At 40.7% G+C, this 21099-nt stretch overlaps 1 protein-coding gene across 2 annotated transcripts in view; it reads left to right on the top strand.

Annotated features, from left to right (window-relative positions):
• The first annotated feature begins 1779 nt into the window (after nt 1-1779).
• mvb12bb (multivesicular body subunit 12Bb) overlaps nt 1780-21099 on the top strand; it is a 121916-nt gene continuing 102596 nt past the window's right edge. For both annotated transcript variants that reach the window (XM_066644803.1, XM_066644802.1), the window contains exon 1: nt 1780-1866. In XM_066644803.1, the coding sequence (XP_066500900.1) occupies nt 1800-1866 (67 nt within the window). In that variant the 5' untranslated portion in view covers nt 1780-1799. The remainder of the gene's footprint in view (nt 1867-21099) is intronic.

The following is a 21099-nucleotide window of genomic DNA, read 5'->3' as shown; positions in this document are numbered from 1 at the left end:
TGCCAGAACAACATCAAACTCAAAATAATTATAGAGCATGGGACCACTGTTGAGTTTGACTTGTAAAATCAATATGTGCCCCACATGAATTCAGTGCATTCTGTGATATCCTATAGTCTATGTAATCTGATTAATCTGATCAATCGTCATATATGGTAGAACGTCCTACGGCTACATTAATTTTATTGATATTTTTCATTTTCTGCACCACATAAAATATTCTAGCTACACAGCTGGACCCAGTGGAATGATTAGAGAAAATGATTAAGAAACTTCTCTAAAAAGTTGCATAGCGATAAATATCATTAGAGTCCGATGGGGGGGTCTTTGAGTCTTCTTAACTGCTAAATGTTAACATGTGATAGTTCCCAAGTTCTTTTCCAGCATCCACTGAACCTGGTTTAAAAGCAGCATTTTCTATAATGTATTTGTGAAACGGCTTAGCTTGATTTACTACAAGCCCAGTCATCTGAGGCTGCTCATACTGAATTATATTGAATTGCATCAACTAAACCTCTGCATGAAATCCCTCATATTAGAGTCCAATGGCAGATTGCCTGAAGATACAATTGTACTTGTCTTGCAAGTCCTATCAGTCAAAAACTAAAAGATTTTGAAATGACAATGGATGCATTCTATGTACATTCGTCAAGCAATACATGGAAAAATTGGCGTCACAATGTCTTGCATCCCCCTGTTCAACTGCAGGTGAGCTCATATATTACACAGGAGCTCAGGCCATCAACATAAATATCTTGCTCAAACTGAAATCCATCTCTCTCCCTCTCTCCCTCTCCCTCTCCTTCTCTCTCCCTCTGACATGGGACCTTTGTTAAGGAGAGATGAAATTAAGTGAAATAAAAATCATATTAAAAATTATTATCGCCTAACAGCCATTAGTCTAGTGCATGCTGTCACCAGTTGATGGATTTCTCACTTAGTTCAATGAATGTTCTAACGACATTGATAAAATCACTGCAAACCAAATACTGTTAACCCACTCATGCAGGGCTGTGCATTGTGTCAACAGTGGAGACAGACTGAGAGGTCCTAAGAATGGATTCACAAAGGAAAGCCTTTCTTTGGACAGACAATAAGAGGAACTCACCATTACCCTACCATCATGTCAAGCTTGAAAAAAAAGAGTGTGTTGCTCTGAGGAAGGCTGTTCTAAATAAGAATGGCACAGGATTAGTTAGTGATATGTTATTTGATGGGAAATTAAAAAACAAATATGATTAATATTAATAGCAACAACTGATAATTAAGAAAATGCTAAGGATGAAGGCTGGGGACAAAAGTGCTTCCCATTTAATTCACATTATTCTTCACATTATTTTCACTGTTACCATTTTCCAAATGAGCAGCAGGCAGCACATGCATTAGAGTCTTCGTTTTCAACTTTACAGGGCTGCTGTTTTTGTATCCCCAGAATGTAAGGGAAATCTGATTGGGTTTTCAGAAACTCAGCGGCCATCATTTTAAATTGCGAATAAATGTAAATGATTTGTTGTTGGTTTTAGTTTCTGCGACACAAGATGTGATGAGCCTCAAATTCAATATAAGTAAAGCCCAATCAAAAGCAATGCATCACTTCACTGTCAGTCTTTCTAAAGACTATGCTAGCAGACTCTGTCAATAAAATTTCCCTTCTGTTTCCTAGATTGAAGAAGACGTTTTGAAGAAGTTTGGTAGAGGTAAACCCTGTAACTCTGTTTCCTGTAGTGGCGAGTGCTCTCAGTAGAAGCAGTTGAGAGCAGTGTACTGGGGGACCTGGATCTCTTCTGTATTCACTGACCATGCCACCATTTCATCTACTCCCAACTATTTTTCTAGTTTGGAGAAAACACCTTCTATCACTGTCAGGTAGGGCATGGTTAAAAACTCTCCAGTCCTGGAAATGCTGTCCACTTGCCTCCCTGCAGTCTGCAAGCAATAAAACCACAAGTGCACAGTAGCCTACACCCAGTCTATAACATTTATTTTGCGGTGCTAGGTTATGGGTTTGCCATTTCATGTTAAAACACTTAACAAAGAGTCATTTTCTGAAATAGCAGTAGAATGCAGTGGAAGAGGTTCTTCACCAATCAGCATGCTGTAATCGTCTCATTTGGATGTACTTTTAATGAGGCTTGTTTTGATGAATCAGCTTGTTATAATGCGGTGATTCTGTACAGGGGTATTAAAATGAGCTTGGAGTTGCAAATTTAAAAAAGTGCAATAGTCTTATTTATTTATTTATTTATTTATTTATTTCCTCCCTCCTCACCCCCAAAAAAAGTTAAATAGTCTTTTTTTCCCCCCTCATATTCATCTTTAGGCCAATCTCTGCACTTCAAAGGGCTGCAGTGCACCACTGCAATGGCAATGTAAACTGACTGTGCAAAATAAGGCATCATAAAAACCTTTCAATCTGTTTAATTAAGACAGCTTAGCGGTGGCACTGGGTTGCAGAGTATTTAAGCTAATTACGGTATTAATTACAGCATTAATTAAATGACATAATTGCCTTTCAAAACAATGACTCCGGTAGCCTGGGTAAGGTAAAGGGTTAATTTACTATGGAACCAAGCATGCATTATTTACGCATGCTGATGAATAATACATTTAAAAAGTAGGCTTATAAATTTCCCAACACAAAGCTAAAGCAAAGCAGAGAGCCAGCGCCGAGACTGATTTGAATATATGTCTCAGATGAATATTGCTTGAGTTATGGTTGTGGCAGAGCAGAGGCCCCTCATTTCATTTCTGTGGCTGTGTAAAAACACAGGAGGATTGAAACATTTCCCCCTTACAAATGACCTGTTAATATTAGCTGTGGAGTGCGAGGAGGAATGGGGGAGAATGCTTTAATTTTTGACTGCATGCAAATATGTCCAATGCAGACAAGACTGATTTTTTAAAGGTGCAATAAGAGGGAAGTGTATCTTTTGTTTAAAACCTTCTTAATGGATTCAGTGGTGAGTATGTGGCTTATAATCAGCACCACACATGGAAAAGGCATTTCCTTTGCCCAGGGGCTTTAGTGAGACTTTCTCAGTGTACCGTTTTCCACAACTTATACAGCTTTTAATGAACAGGTGTACGCAATAAGTATATAGGAATATGGTAATTATTGGGGGGAATACATGTTAAGTTATGTGTAGTTATTTAAATGAGCTAAGCAACAAGAAGCATGTATCATAGATCAAAGTTTAGGCCATCAGTGTTTGGCTTGGTTCCTCTTTTGTGTTGGCTCCTGCTACATAATAGCTTGTTTACATAGTGAGCTGTCGTTTTTTACTGCTGATCATATTTCTTTAACTGACAGTCAGTCATTCTCAACACTGGGGGAAGAAATACAAGGCTTTATATTGATGATCGATTGGGGAATCATAGCTTTGCAAAGCTTTGTTTCATTAAGAATGAAAGCTAGTACAAGTGTATATCATGTATACATGCAGACCACATTATAATATGTGTTATTGAGAATGGAGTGAGGTAAAGATATCCAAGAGGATAAATAACATTATTGTAGACAGTGTGTGTGTGTGTGTGTGTGTGTGTGTGTTTGTGTGTGTGTGTGTGTGTGTGTGTGTGTTCGTGTGCGAGTTGTTACAAATACAGGAATATATACAGAGGTCACTGGAACAAAGAATGTCATGAAGCTGCGAAGAAAAGCAAATAAAAGGGCAGCAGAGTGTACCATTCTAGGGCTTTCTGTTCTCTCTGGATTTCAGCTGTTTCTACATTTAATAAACATAGCAGATCGAAGCCCTGCGGAGATGTGTGTGTTTTTTAAAAAGACAAACGCAGTGGGTAGCAGAAAGGTGCCACTGCCACCCAGGAGCCTATGTGACGGCGCCACACTTTCAATTTTCCCCGGCCCAGACATCTGAAGGGGGGGGAAAAATTACATCTCAGTCTGACGAGTGACTAATCAAGGAGCTCGAAACGGTGCTGCAATAAATTACTCCGCCGTGAAATAAACCACACAAACAGACTGATGATAATAAATGTAAATTATTTCTCAGAAGAAATTTTCCCTGGTACATGAGTAATACCAACCATCAGGAAGGAGTCTTCCTTAACATTAATTACAGAAAATGACAAGTGAGCTGACAAGTAGGAAGGCTCATTATCTGCGAACATATTCACAACTTCGCAATTTGCCGCGAAGATGGACTCCAGCTAAATTAATCTCTTTTCTTTGCATGAGCCCCTTCTAATTTTCATGTTATTAACAGGTTTGCAGTATCACTCAGTGCTTGTCAGCCTAATCAGGTTTTTTCCCCCCACCCACCCTCTCTTCGCCCATGTACGCAAAGAGTGGTGTCATTTTGAAAAGGATCAGGTCCCTGTAATGTGTTCTCCATCATGTGCTCTCCCCCCTACAAGGTTGCTTTTAATAAGGTTCCTTAATCATTTCTCCTTTTGCTCAACTTTTGCCCCAGTTGGTTTTCATTATCGCCAGCTTTTGTACCAAGAAACACCATTACGGCAAAGGAAGGTTTATTCAGAAAATGCAGGGGGGCTTTGCTTTAAATGACTGGAAAAGTGTGTCCACATTAGCTTGCAAGAAATTCCTATTTAACCACCTAGCTAGGCATCTTTGATTCCTGTGTAAGACTGAAATGATGAACCATACAGACATTGTCAAAAGACTTTTTTTTCTCAACTTAATGAAGCAGAAACAGAAATCAATTTCGATAAAATGGCAGTAAATTATATGGAGGTGGAAAAACGGATAAGGCTGATTAGTATCACTTTTTTTTCCAAGTTATTTAAATGACTGAAGAGATGGATAAGCGCTTTGTAATGTGCAAAAACTTTATATGCATACGCATTTATGTGCAGTACTTAAAATTCATGTGGTTATGATAGGGCCAGTACTAAACTGTCACTTTTGAACATGATGTAGGTTTAATAAAATGTATTTCTTCTAACTTCTATATTTAGAAGGGTTAGTCACAGAGTCACACTATACACAGAAAGTCAAGATAATGTTTTTAATTTTTATCCAACAATCTCATCATAATTGTTCACTCATTCAACCCAAACAAAGTAAGCTTGTGAAAGGTTAATCATAATCATTTTTGATTATATACATTATTGTTAGGTTAGGATATGACAAACATGTCACACTGGGGAGTGGGTTGTTAGTTACAGACTAAATGGAGATGACCAGAATGATAATGTGGCATCCGCCACTGTGTTTGTGAGGGGGGTGTGTGGGTACGTCATTACCCGGAATACCCAGAACTGCTTGCGTATAGATAGTTGACTATAATTGCTAATATTTGTTCATGTGTGCTGTTTATTTAATGTCATTTGGTGGGTCTGGTTTAGTGGTAAGTTAGGTCTTGTTCTATGTAGTTACTTGTGTTTATTGAGTGTGTTATCGTTTTTGTGGGGTGTGGGAGATGTATAGACCCAAGCGGTTCTGTGAGCATCAAGCGCGCGCGCGGAAAAACAGCCTGATGCTTGTATTCTTTTGCATTAAGAGAGCAATAAATGTTTCAAGAAATAATGCAAGGTTTGTGTGATTCTCTTTCTCCTGCTTGCACGCCACATTTGGTGTCAGAAGTGGACCTCCAAGATCGGTTGTTGGAGGAGATTGATCTGTTTGAACGGGAGCTAAGAGGAGAAAAGAAGCCCCGGCTGACCGCGGAAGGACACAGCTTCTCCATACCTGCCCGAACTATGGCAACAACAGAGACGGAGCTGGGAGTAACGAAGAGGCGGATAGCGAACGAGGTCAGGGCGGCGTGGAAATCTGCAGCCGGGCTGGCGGAGTCGAGCACCGCACCGAGGGCTAAGAACGAGCCCTGGGCAGTGGGGACGTACGGGCCAATGAGGACGAATACAGCGCTGCACATCGGGACCGCACCGGGTTCAGCCGTCACCGTTTCAAGCCAGTTGAGAGCGCGTGGAGGAGCGGATAGAGACCGTGACATGGCCGGCGTGGTGACGACATTGGCGCCCGACGTTTCTACGCGCATGGCCGCGCCACTTCGCCTACCGTGCTTCAATGGGGATGCCGATTGGGCGGGCTTCGAAGCTCAACCCGACATCGCGGCGAAGCTCGCGGGGTGGTCCGAGGGCGAGACCGCAGCTCACCTGTGCCTGGCTCTACAAGACGCGGCGCTGAGTGTGCTGGTAGAGCTGCCGCCTGAGGACCGCCACGACCTACATGCGCTGAAATACGCGTTGCGGGTCCGCTTCGGACGGCAACCACCGGAGGCTGCTGCTAGGCAACTCTTGCCTGGCCGTCATCGCAGAAACGGGGAGTGGATCCCAGTCCTGGCTTCCGAAATTTCCCTACTGGTGCGGCAAGCTTACCCACTTTTCCACGTGAGATCCAACGACAATTGGCGCTCGGCCAGTTCCTGAACGCGCTGGAACCACGTGAGCTCCAGCACCGGTTACCATTTGCGAAGCTCTCTGCCGCGGAACAACAAATACGCGAGATGGCGGAGGTGGGCGTGATCGAACCGTCTAATAGTCCATGGGCTTCACCCGTTGTTCTCGCGAGGAAGAAGGATGGAACTTGGCGTTTTTGCGTGGATTACAGAAGGCTTAATGCGTTGACGAAACTGGACTCGTACCCTTTACCGCGTATTGATGACTCATTGGAACAGTTGTCTGGTTCGGTTTGGTTTAGCTCGTTGGACTTGCGCAGTGGGTACTGGCAGGTTCCGTTGGCCGAATCCGACAAGGATAAAACCGTGTTCACAATCGGCACCGAATTATGGCAATTCACCGTACTCCCATTTGGTTTATGCAATGCACCAGCGACTTTCGAGCGATTAATGGAGCGGGTCCTGAAAGGGATTCCGAAATCTACGTGCATAGTTTACTTGGATGATGTTCTGGTCCATGCGCCTGACTTTGAGTCTGCATTGTCTAATTTGGAACTCGTACTTGGGTTGATCAATGCGGCGAATCTTAGGCTCAACCCGGCCAAGTGCAACCTATTGCTAAAACGAGTGAACTTCCTTGGGCACATTGTGAGCGAGGCGGGAATTGAAACAGACCCCAAGAAAACAGAGGCGGTGTGCGATTGGCCAACCCCGTGCAATGTCAAACAGGTGCGTAGCTTCCTTGGGCTCGCGTCATATTATCGGTGATTTGTAAAAAACTTCGCAGACATTGCGGCTCCATTGTTTTACTTGATTAGGGGCGGCGTAAAATTTTGTTGGTCGGCTGGTGCTGAACAGGCGTTCCGCGCACTAAAACAGCGACTGTGTAGCACGCCAATTCTCGCTTATCCTAGGCTAGGGGACCGCTTTGTTGTGGACACAGACGCGAGCGACCATGGGTTGGGGGCGGTGTTATCGCAGGTTCAGGACGGAGCTGAGCGCGTCATCTCGTATTTCAGCCGACGCTTGAACAAAGCTGAGCGCAATTACTGCGTTACACGTAGGGAGTTATTGGCTGTGGTTGCGGGTTTGGAACATTTCCGTCCTTATTTATACGGTGCACCATTTTTGCTGCGCTCAGACCTGCAACAGGTTGCAATGGCTGATGCAATTTCGTGAGCCTGAGGGTCAACTCGCGAGGTGGATTACGAGATTACAGGAATACGATTTTCAAATCGAACACCGTCCGGGGCGTAGTCATGGCAACGCGGACGCACTGTTACGCAGACCGTGCATGCGTTCTGGGTGTAAGTACTGTTTGCGTGCCGAGGCTAAATCTGCTGAAACTGGGCGTTGTGCCACGATTGCACTGGCCGTGTCCGAACCGAATGCTGTCACTTGTGTGCCGATTGAGCAATTTGTCGTAGCGCAAAGGGCGGATCCGGAGGTCGGGTGGGCAATTCGGGCATTGGAATTGGCATCAGTGCCTAACTGGGCTGATGTCGTGGCCCTCGGTCCCGTTGCTAAGGCGTTACGGTCAAATTGGGGGAGCTTGAAGCTGGTGCGCGGCACTCTGTGTCGAGTTTGGGAGGATCCGGCGGACCGGCGTGGCATTACCCAAAGTGTGGTCCCGCGCGAGTTACGCGACGTGGTCTTGCGAGCTGTTCACGGCGCACCAGGCTCGGGGCATTTTGGCATCACGAAAACTCTACGAAGATTGCGCCAGCGTTTTTATTGGCCGGGTTGCCGTGCGGATGTGGAAATGTTTGTACATTGTTGCAACGTTTGCGCTGCGAAAAAGGGTCCGGCCAAGCCAGCAAGGGCACCTCTAATACCGCTACAATCTGGTAGTCCGATGGAAAGGGTGGCGGTCGATGTTTTGGGGCCATTTCCGCTCTCTGACGCGGGTAACCGTTTTGTTTTAGTTGCGATGGATTACTTCACAAAGTGGCCGGAAGTGTACGCAGTGCCTGACCAAAGCGCTGTCACTACGGCCGATAAACTGGTGAATGAATTCTTTTGTCGGTTCGGGGTCCCTGAAGAGCTGCACAGCGATCAGGGACGGAACTTCGAATCGGAAGTCATGAGCGAGGTTTGCCGGGTTCTGGGTGTGCGCAAAACGAGAACCACCCCGCTTCATCCTCAGTGTGACGGACTGGTGGAGCGGTTGAATCGAACCTTAGCTACGCAGCTTGCGATGGTCACGAGTAGGCACCAGCGGGATTGGGATACGAAACTGCCTGCCATATTATTGGCATGTCGCTCAGCGGTTCAGGAGACCACGGGCTTTACGCCAGCACTATTAATGTTTGGCCGAGAACTTCGCACTCCTGTAGACTTGGTTTTTGGTGCGCCGCCAAACGAGGATGGGGGTTGCGGACCTGGTCCAAAATTCGTAGCTGACTTACTCTCTACGCTGCATGGGGTCCACAAAATGACCAGGGAAAGTCAAGCAGAGGCCAGCGCTAAAAAAAAACGTGCATATGACTCGCGTTGCATGGGCGAGCCGCTGGCTGTGGGTGGGGAAGTGTGGCTTTTTAACCCACGGCGTAAGAAGGGACTCTGCCCAAAGCTACAGTCTGAGTGGGTGGGGCCCTGTACTGTTCTGTCGAGACTGGGGGAGGTGGTATACAGGATCCGTTGGGGCAGACGGCGACTGGTCGTCCATCGCGACCGTCTTGCCCCGTACAGACCTAAACTGCCGGGCACTGGACATGCCGCGAATATCCCACCACCACTGACCAACATCAACTCTCCAGCGCTTCCTTCGAATCCTATCTCGCCACAAACAGTTTCCGCCCAGCCTCAACTGACAAGGAGGCCACCACGCCATCTTATGGACTTTAAGCTGGACTTTTGAACTCTCTCTCTTCCTTCTTTTTCTTTTTTTTTAGGGGTTGTGTTTGTGTTGGTTGGTCGCCGGGGACGTCTGACCATTGGGGGGGGGCTATGTGGCATCCGCCACTGTGTTTGTGAGGGGGGTGTGTGGGTACGTCATTACCCGGAATACCCAGAACTGCTTGCATATAGATAGTTGACTATAATTGCTAATATTTGTTCATGTGTGCTGTTTATTTCATGTCATTTGGTGGGTCTGGTTTAGTGGTAAGTTAGGTCTTGTTCTATGTAGTTACTTGTGTTTATTGAGTGTGTTACCGTTTTTGTGGGGTGTGGGAGATGTATAGACCCAAGCGGTTCTGTGAGCATCAAGCGCGCGCGCGGAAAAACAGCCTGATGCTTGTATTCTTTTGCATTAAGAGAGCAATAAATGTTTCAAGAAACAATGCAAGGTTTGTGTGATTCTCTTGCTCCTGCTTGCACGCCACAATAACTAAACAGGAAATAGAGTTAAAAGAGAACTAGAGAGCTACACACAGCTAAATGGCTAAATGTATGACAACAGGGCTACAAGGCTAAACATAAAGCTTACAGACTAAACACACACAGCTAGAGATGACAGACAAAGTTAGAGATAGAACAGCTTGAGACTGACAAATGGTGGACAACCAGGAAACCCAGGCTTGGGCTATAAAAAGACACCTAAGACAAGATACACCTGGGAAGTAATCAAGACACTTGACACTAGAAACATGAGGGAATGATGATCACATGACCAAAGGGAACACAACCAGGAAACAAAACAAAAAAATACAGAACCCAACAAAGCCAAGAACATGTTACAAATGTCAGGAATTACCAGTTATATGGTACCTCAGGCCACTCACTAACACATACATGCCACCGTTTAGAATTTCCTTCTATTTGATTAAAAGAACAATAGGTAAAATTGGATATTCTTGTTCCCGGGCTTCTACATTTAATTCACATTTACATCAGTGTCCTGAAATGATGGGGTGGATTCCTACTTTCCCGCAAAAGTTACATAGTGCAGTTTCTGCAGTGCTGAGCCCAGAGTAGCAATGACAGAGTCTATACTCTCCATATTGCAGGTCTATGAAACATCACAATTATTCAGAAACTGTAATTTTAAGGTAAAAAAGCAACTTGCAAACACTTGTGGATAATATTTACACTGCTAAACATGCAGTGTGTGAAAAGGCACATATATGCTTAACATAAAAAATAATAATGATAGCCTTCTCAAGCTCTGTCAGTTGTATTGTCAGTTGTTTTTTTCCTTTGAGGCATACTGGTCAGCTTTTGAACATATCTAAGAATTGCTCTGTCACCCAGACATCACATGTCTTTGATGTCAACGTTACCATGAACCGGTTGTTGGGAATCTTTGTAACTAAACCACCTTCAAATTATATCTAGCTCTAATTATGCTGGCATTTCAACAAATGGAAAGCAAAATATTTGTATAGAAGATGAGTACTCATAAATGTTTATGTCTGCATTGGTTAGTTCAGCTGTTAGCCTCTATAACATAAATATAGTGACCAAAATATTTCCCAGTTTTCTAATAGTAAGACATGTTTTGACTCAGACAACACTGTGAACTGTAGTTGTTATTCATTTTGGACCCTGCTACTACATGTTTATTTATTGTGATGTATTTTTAAGCAGATATTTATTCATTCATTTTTCAGATACCTGAAACCATAAATTAAAAGTATTAGATTGTACATTAATATTGTGACTTTTAATTTGCCAAGGCTTGATCTCTGGTTGGTTTTCCACTATAACGCTCCACCCTCACTGAAATGTAGCTAGTGACATCACAAAATACAATCTCTAATAGTTTTGGAAACCAAAACAATTAAGAATTAACATTTAAGCCCTGTTTTGTTTTGTTTTTGGGACTAAACACAGTGCCATATGACAGATCAGTGTAGTTTTTTACTTCCAGCACCATCCAGCTCTCTCTTAAGGCTTTTGTCACAACTTTAGGGAATGTTTGAACTTCCTCAAAAGACCACTGTGTAATTTTATGACCTGCCATTATAAGTCAGATAAAAACAAATGTGATCTCTGCTGTAGCTTGGGGATTTTACAGATGACTACTTTGTGCTAGATGATGTCATTCTCTCGAACCATTCAGCACAGGTTTATGCGTCATGTGTAATCCCTACTCTGCTCTCCTGGAAAAGGGAATGAGCAGGTACTAAAGATCTTGCCTAAAAGTGGTAGGTTTGCCTTAAGTACACTCTTAAAATTTATGGTTCTGCAAGGGTGCTGTGTTAAACTAAATGGTTCTATATAGAACTCAGAACATGTGAGGAACCTTTTGCATGAATAAAGGGTTATTCATAATAAAAGATTTCTTCAGCACCTTTAAGAGAAGGGTTCTATACAGCACAAAAAAGGGTTTTTACTGGTGCAAAGAAAGTGTTTGAGTGTTTAGGGTTCCAGAGAGAACCATTTTCTTTGCTAAAGAACCCTTGTAGAACCATCATTTTAGTAGACACCATGCAGTGTAAAAGAACCATTACAGATTGAAGTAGAAGAGGTAAATGTATATGTCTTCATGACACTGCTTGCATTCTGCTGTTTGTGTGTAAGGGTTGTCGTGTGTAGATTAATTATATTTTGCATGCCTCAGAAATTTTATTGACCAACACATTAAACATGGTATAAAATGCATTAACCAGCTTTAAAAAAAAAAATTCAGAATACCTTATGCCTTATATGATAGCTAACATTGTTATGTGTGCTCAATACTTTGACCTAAAAGAATAAAACTAATATCCATCTTGATTGACTAAACTCCTATGTTTTCAAATCTTTAAGTAACTTTGATCACATATTCCTTCAGAGACACACCATTGACTTCATCTACCCGTGTAGGCTTTGGCTACTTGAGGCTTTGAAATCTGTGGCAGTATCCATCTTCCTAACGTTCTGTTCACCTCCTCATCCCTATAACTCTTCCATCCTCCATTTACTTGTGTGGGACCCTGAGACAATTGCAATTGGAAACGATGTTGTGAGTTTTGTTTTGCTGGAATTAATAAATCACAATGGGGTATGAGCTATCTCCATGTCTGAAATGTAATCCAGACGTTTGCCTGTATATCAAGCTGCTATTTAATTCACAGGTAGCCTCATGATAGCTGATGCAGAAATGCAATATGTCATGCAAAATTAGTTCAGAGAGAATAAGTTTCAGGAGAGAATGCACACAGAAAAAAAAACAAGAAGAAGGTGGTACTGGCAGTGGAGCCTTTATCAGCGCCACTCTCCCGCCCTCTCCTTAATTACATTTCACAGATTGTAGTGCTACAAAAGCTGTGTCTAACCTTTGGAGGATGTGCCTTTTTAATAATGCAAAGTATACATTTTCATATCTGCTTTTTTCCAGTGCTCTACCCATTTATTAATTTGCTGAACATAATAAAACAAAAGGAGGCAAGTAATGGGCTCTTGTGCTGTAAAAGGCTGAGGCGAGGCCAAAGCATAATACATGCTCAGTGAACTGAGTACGGCATGAGAGATGTTGTATGTATGTTATATATGTAGATATTTTCCTTTTATGAACACACCCTCAATATTAAACCATCCTGAAAATATATTGATTTGTATGATGCATAAATGAAGCCCGTCAGTTTCCCTCTAGCTTTTGCTGTGGTGCAGCCATAAAAAAGGCAGATGTTGTTTGAATTCTATCAGATCCCGCAGAGACTCTGCTTTCTTAATTAACTGGGCCTTAAAGTGCCACGAGAGAGAGCAGTGATCTTTGTAAGACACTTGTGATATTTAATATCTGATTATCATTACCCTCACGATAAGATTTTACAATGAGCCACTTAAGAGTACAGTAAATGTGAAGCTCTTTAAGGTGGATTATACTTTTTCATTTAGCTAAATTGTGATTAATATGCTGTCAGTGGTAACCTTGGCGAATGCCATGTGCTTTGTGCAAATTGTGTGTTCTTTTTCTTGCCCCTTTGAGCTATTGAACTGTGCTGTACCAAAACCACTTCTCTATCCTGTGTAGTATGAGTTGTTTTGATAAAGGAATGCCCATTGCTCATTTCACAACCTTGGTTTCAGGCAGAACTCGTAATAACTGGTTTCAATGCATAATGTACATCAAATGGAATATAACCAGAGGTTAAATTGGGATTTCAGAGAGGAAGAGCTCTATTTATTTCCCTGGGTGTCAACTATCTGGGTACGGTATTTTGTTCAGTGTACATGGTTTTGCATGTAGTTCACAGCAATAATGTAATTAAAATATGAATAAAATTAATAGGTTATCTGTTTCGGTTTTAAAGGCTTCATTAATGGGACTTCTACAGTTGTGGGGAAACACTGTTCCCTCTGGTTTGTTTTTGTTCAGAAGCTACACATCTTTTAAAGTGGAACTGTTTGTTTAAGGGAAAAAAAATGTTTTTGTACGTGGCTGAAGTAAAATTTTTCTGTAAATTTTACTCTCTGTTGAATTACCACAGAAACTCAATGGTAACTCAAGTTATGTACCACTTTGGAGTAATGCAGACTCTAAAACTTGGACACGCTAAATGTTAGCCCCCACCACCGCACCCTCAGGCTCACCTCACTAGAAGGGAAAATAATATGCTATTGATGGCTAAAATTGTGCTAGAAAGTAATGCTTGAAATAGTTTTTCAAATATTTTTGGTGTGTATAATAGGCAGAAAACAAAAATAATGTGGAACTTATTCTCAGGAACATACATTAAAATGTATTTTCCCCTTCTGGGCTTCTGTAGTTTATGGTACTTTTCTTTTAAAAAAACAGATATACACTGTAAAAACCCTGTAGTATTTACATAAAAAAAAGATACATTTTTTTGCCATAAAATTAACATGTAAATAGTGTGACAAATGAGAATGAGAGAATGGAGACAGAGATATAGCTATACTGCTAATAAACATCCTATGTGCATCATTTAAAAAGGAGCCTATATTTACCCCCGCAAGGAGCAAAGTAATGTGTGGTATCTGGGTGCCACACTCCAGCACTTGCACACAGGCTGATGGTGAACTTTACTGACCAACACACATCTCACATCAACACCAAACATGCACTGAAACACAAACACACACACAAATACACAAAATAATCGCCCAATGCAACCCAAAATTGTAAAGCCTCAAAGACAGAAACTCTGAAAGTCACAGAAAATATGGAGCTGCTGGGAGCTCCCTAATGAGTCTCAGCTCCTCCCAGTCATTGGACACTTGTACTGCTCATAATAGTTTGTGCATTTAACATTGAAATAATGTATTTTAAAGAGATGTAAAAATTAGTGTGTTTGGCTGATAAAAGTATTTACGGTAATTCACTGTTATATAAACCTTTTTCTTTTTACTATCATGGTTTTACAGTTTTTTACAGTGTAAGACTTCTGCAGAGTACTTTTATATATATATAAAATGATAGATAGAGATCAATAAATAGAAATTGTTTCATATTGTTGCAAAAACATGTTGTGGGCATAACGCATAGCTCCAATACAAATTACATTCCCTGACACTGTAGTAACTATTTCAGTGTAAGTATAATTAAGGTTCACTGTAACAGCAGGAAAAATTGGACAGTGGAGTAAGAGGAGAGGGGAAAAATATGTCCCGCAGATACATTACTCTGTGTGATGGTGTCACTTGGTGGTAATTTTTTTTTGCCTCTTGCTGCAAATAAAATTTGTGGTTGATACAAATCAGCCATGGCAGCTGCTACAAGGGCTTTTTAATTGAATGATTATTGTATTAAATAGTTGTTTTTAATGGAGCGTGTTCTTCCACAATTACTTCCACTTAAAGAACCTGAACCCTTGGCAGGTCCTCTGAGCCACAGTGTGTGTATGTGTGTGCATGTGTGCATATGAATACCACATTCCTCAGGGTAGTCCTTTAACTCTGTACTCAGTGTGAGTGCAGATGAGTTTAATGTACATATACCACTGTGTACATAATGTTGTTTTGTGTCTAACGTATAAGCCCAAATCACAAAAAGCTGTGGAAATATGAAGAATACAAATATAAAATAATAATATAAAGCGGTGATATTTTGGGGCTTGGTGGTTGGGGCGTTTGTTTCTTTTTTCGTCTATAAATATAAATATAAATAGTGTTTCCTGCCATGTGTGAATAAAACCGCAATGTGTCTGAACAAATCTCCCTGCTCTGCACAGCTCTCCGTTAATCACACAGCGGCACCATTGCTAGGAGACGAATGAACATGAAAAGTATCTGTACTGTTTAGTATTTTGCTGTATTTGAGTCATCAGTAACTAGCTACTATTCATTTATATACACGGTATACGGATTTGTAGATGTCACATATCACTTCACTGAGAGTGAGAGTCAGTTGGGGATTATACTCTGCAACTATGTAGACAAAACAGAGAGCTTAAAGGATCCCTATGTAATATTTGTATCTTTAAATTACAGCTTCAGAGTCATTGTCATGTTTTACTGACGTGTAATAGGGAGTATAGGGCCTCTGTCATTGCTACACTCGGCTCAGCACTGCAGAAATTGCACTATGTACCTTTTGGAGGAGGACAGGAAACCACACTTTCCCTTCCCTACCAATTTCAATACGGTGCAAAAGGCGAGCCCCAGGAGCAGAATTCTTGCCTAAATGAGTAAATAACTGTGTTATGCACAAGTGACCTATGCCATTGTGAAAGTTTATACTTATGTGTTGGCGTCTGCATCACTGTGTAATAATACCACCAAACCACCTTGCTTTGTGCACAGGTGCACAGACATGTTGCAAAAGGAAAGGGTCACAAAGTTGGGAGCATGAAATTGTCCAAAATCTCTTGGAATGTGGAAGCATTATGAGTTCCTTTCACTGGAAATAAGGGGCCGAGCCCAACTCTTGAAACACAACCACACACTTGGCATAATGTAGTCAGACACATTCTCCTGGCAACCACCAAACCCAGACTTGGGTCCAGTGGCAGCATGCTTTACACCATTGCATCTGACGATTTTCATTGTGCTGGGTGATATACGGCTTGGATGCAGATGCTCGGCAATGGAAACCCATTCCATGAAGCTCTCTATGCGCTGTTCTTGAGCTAATCTGAGATTTGTAGCAATTGACTCAGCAGAAATTTGGTGACATCTGAGCACTATGCATCTCAGCATCCAAGACTGCTCTGTCATTTTACATAGCCTACTACTATGTGACTGAGTTGCTGTCGTTCCCAATCCCTTCCATTTTGTTATAATTCCACTGATCGTTATGTGGATGCCAATACCCCTATTTATTATTTACATATATTGATTAGATGGCAAATACATACAGTAGCATTACAAAGCAATACTACTACCCTTTTTTTTTTATTTTTTTTTTTATACAGTTTTATAGGACAGGAGTACAAATGAATCAAATATAGACATTTATTCACACCTGTCCAACATAATTTATACATTATATTCTAATGGTGTACAATATCTGTAAATATATATCAGTATCAACATAATCCTTATATGCTCATAAATATATAAAAATATAAATTTCCTGGTACCGTTGCTGTTATTGTTCCATATTTGCCATAGTATACATACTCAGTCTTTCTTGGCCTGCATACTTACCCATACCCTGTGTGATCTGTAGCAGAAAATCTATCATCTTGATTGTGATATGAGACACAGGAATTAGTTATCAGTGTTAAACAAGTCCAGTGTCTTCTCTTCTTTTATATGGCTCATCATTAATCGGATAAATAAGCTTTCACGGGGTTCAGATCAGATAAGAGGACATCTATGATAAGATGGTAATCATCTTCCCAGACTTTCCCAGGGAAACTGCGTTCAGTTTGAAACTGTGATTAGCATATTTTAATATTATTGAATGAAGTGTGCTCTTAGCTTGAAACAGTTTGATTATACATGCTGTTATCAGACTACGCTTGTCATTGCACGAGTGTGTTCCGTGTGATTTCTTTAAAGATCTGAAGTAGGTCAACACAGGGGATGATCCAATCCAATCAAAAGGATGAAGTGGCTTAACAAAAGATGTTAATATATGCAATGTGGTGTTATGAAGGTTTGTAAGTGATAAGTGGGAGGTTGTAATATCTCATTCCACTTTTTTTTTATTTTTTATAATCTAAATACTGGCCAGTGAAATGTAAGTAGATGTCTTCCATGTTTTGTGTTTGTTTTCTGCCACGTATTACGAATGACATGGAGCATGTAATGGTGATTGTTCACCACATGGTACCTCAGCTCGGCTCTGCTTTTTTGCTTTTGTTCACTAGGCAAATCTGGTACCTGGTGTGTGGAACCAGTACTTTTTTAGTTCCTGTTCACTCCCTGTGATGTCTAAACTTTGCAAAGCGCTGATCACCATGAAATGCAAACCTAAAGCACACACTTGGTATTTTTATCAGCAGCTCATAAAATTATACGGAAGAGGTTGACATGCTCCTTGGCTTGGTGTCCATTGAAAAATGCTGAGCCATGTTCAGTCCAAAAAATGTTAATGCCTCTGTTGTTGTGGTTTTCAAAGCCTACAGTTCCTGTTAGAGACAGGGTTTTGCAATGTCACCAGCAAAATTTCGTAGGGAAGTTGTGATTATGGAATAGTGACTAGCAACCAGTGACTGAAAACCACATTGAACCATGGTGATCCTCATGATGATCCATACAGAAATCGCCACACATTAATACTGATTCAAAACCTAGGCCAACACTATTTAAATAAAATATATTTAATCAAAAAAACCAACATACATTTTACAAACCCACTGCAAATTCAATAATGCTGTAAACAAATGTCAATTTTACCAGCAATGACCAGCAATAAGAGACCTACAGATTTCATACATTAGTAGATGTGCATTTAGCTGGAACAGTGAGTGTTGGGAAAGGGAAAGGGTAGAGCTCTAGTTAACAAGATATGGGCTTATGCCCACTAAGCTGGCCACATCTGTCTGGCATCTTTGAGTAGTAAACACAGAATAAATTATACAAATCACAGATTCACTGACATCTGCCCTAAGTGGAATCTAACACAAAAGAAGCGACACTACCTGTTGTGCCTCTATGCAGCCCCACCCAAATATTTAAAGCAATAATTTACATTAGTCTTTTTGAGTTGTGCCAACTGCTGATAGATTTACTTTTATCCAATAGAAAAGGCTAATTTACCATATCAAAAAAAATGTGTTGAATCAACATAAATCTATCAGCAGTTAACATAACTTGAAAAGTCTAATGCAAATCATTGCCTTATTTTTTTTTTTGGCCTGATGCTTTATTTACATGTACATAATGTACATTTATACAGTTTTACTGACAATAATCTACCTTACGTTTTTTTCGCTCAATGCACATATTATTTTTTGGGTCATGTTCATACTTTATGTATTTGATGTTCAAATAACTTAGCGATTTAGCAGAGGCTTATTTACATATTTAATATTATTGATAGTATTATTGTGAAGACCACTGCCATGAGAATGACAGAAGAACAAAAGGCATTACTGAAATAAATTAAACTACAAATGTGTTGAGTTTATATGTCAGAGACTGGTAGGGCTGAAAAACTATTCATTTCAACCTGAAATGGTTGCGTGTAACCACAAGGGCTGCAATGTTCCAGTCCCAAACCTGAATGTGCTTAATTTATGAAAAGATTTTTATTTCAGTAGCAATTGCAAATTTGTCCAAAAAATGTTTTCCAAGCATCTCCTTAACCTCTTCCACCTCTCTCATCCTTCTAAAAAAAAAAAAAAAAAGCTGCTGTGACCCACGGCAGACCAAGGTGTACCAGATTTGTGCCTGCTCATCCCCGGCCCGGGTAGAGAGTCAGTGTTTGAGGGGGAGGCAAACGCTTGGCTGCGGAGAGACCCCTGCACGAAATTAAATTCACCAGTTGACTGGCTGGGGCCGTCGACGTGGTCTCGCTCCGGCGGTCCGGCCCTTCATTACTCCTGCCGTCCGCGTTCGTCTCCGTCCTGTCTGTTTAATGCCAGCTCAGCTGCTTCGTGGCACACGCAGGCCTTGTCAGTCTCCCACCAAACACACTGTATTACCGTCCCCTCACTTCATTTATTCCCCTCACATACTCCCTTGACAGCACTGCTGAGTGCCTCCTCTCCATTGTGCCATTCCAGGCATACTTATGTAACTCTGTGGAGTTGATGTTTTATGGTTATGGTATATGTTGTACTTTTTGCAGTGTATTTTTTTCCTCTTCTTATCATAGCTATTATCCAAAAGATTCCAGGGATTAAAGACAAACTTCTAAATTTAAACACAACCACCCACGCACTTAAAAAAAAAAAAAAAAAAAAACCTAAATAAAGAAAAATTGTTTTTTGGTAGTTCTTGGAAAATTAACTTTTCACAGTTGCTTTGATGTTTGAATTGGGATGAACTTGTAGAGTCTGTTTACACCTGGCATTGACATGTGTTTTGTATCAGGTTAGTATCTGGATATACCTTGACAGGATTATGTTCAAATTTGTCATTAAAATTCCTCTGCAGTCTGAACAGATAAGATCCAGTTTAATTTCCCCACATAAAAATACACCAACACATACATTATTTCTATTTTATTTCCTCAAACCAGCTGTAAAATAGGTTGCTCACCTGCTACTACCAGTGTATTATATACTCTCAAACCTTGGGAATAAATGCTTAAAACAGGATTTGGATCATCTGCATCAGCAAATGAAAAGCTGTGTCTTGCAGCCACTTTGATTTCTACAGTGGTCAGTGCCATGACTGTACTTTTTGAACACCACAGAAAGGTTCAAGACTTCTTGGAAAAATAACATGCACATTGTCCCTACTCTTGACTGATATTGATTTGACTGGTAAATCTATTCAGATACAGAAAAGGTATTCTATGCACACTTATGTTAAATGAGGATGAAATCCATCTCTGACCACCTCAGAATGTGGTTTGAGTAAGGTTGCAAAGGGGTGGAAATTTTCCAATAAAATTCCAGTAAGTTACTGTAACTTTCCATGGAAACTTTAGCTTGGAAACTTTGGTAATATTCCAAAATGTAAAGATTCCATGGAAATTTTGAGAATTTATTGGAATTAATCAGAAATATTGGATAATTTAAAGGAACTATATCATGAAGACACAAAAGTACAAATAATAACTAATGTAGTTAGTTGAAAGCAGAACTTTATAAATGCTTAATTCATTCATTGAACAATCAAAAGTTCATTAAAAAATAATGCAACCTCTTCCACCCCCTCAAAAAATGTGCCATTCAAAATGTAAAACAAAGTAGTCTTCCTTCTTTAAAAAAAAAAAAAAACTTAATCATGAGCAAAAACACTAAAGCTGTACAGTAGTTCTGGGTGATATGAGCGCAAATCAATATCACGGTTAATTGTACATTTTACCATAATTAAGAGTAATAAACGATTATTTAGTTTTTAGTCTTTTTGACCTTCATAGCTCAGTGACATGTCTTGTACTGTAAATATGCTCCAGTATTAAACCTGGGATATTTTTTCTAATGTTGCTTGGAGCTTGTTCCTCTCTTATATTTTGAACGCTGTTTATATTTGGTGTGTGATTGTTGCTTTGGTCACAGAAACTGTTTTTTTCCTCAGTGTATTTGACTTCTTTTTGTTCATTGTCATCTTAATTATAGTCAAAACACAGCACGTCCAAATCATAGACACTGTGTTTTTCTTTGGTACGAGCTGCTTGAGTTCCTCGGTCGGCCTCAGCGTTTGTGTTGCTTCCATGTGGCAGACAGGCAGAATCACGTGACTACAGCTTGGTAGCGTGGTTTTTAAAGGGACAGTACATGAACACACAGTAGGGACATAACAGAATAAAAATAATATATGTAATCAATATAGACAACATTATGTCGATTAGACATTCTGAACG

This window comes from Hoplias malabaricus, chromosome 14, assembly GCF_029633855.1.
Source record: "Hoplias malabaricus isolate fHopMal1 chromosome 14, fHopMal1.hap1, whole genome shotgun sequence".
Lineage (NCBI taxonomy): Eukaryota > Metazoa > Chordata > Actinopteri > Characiformes > Erythrinidae > Hoplias > Hoplias malabaricus.
The sequence above is the reverse complement of the archived record's forward strand: the minus strand, read 5'-3'. Positions and strand labels throughout refer to the sequence as shown.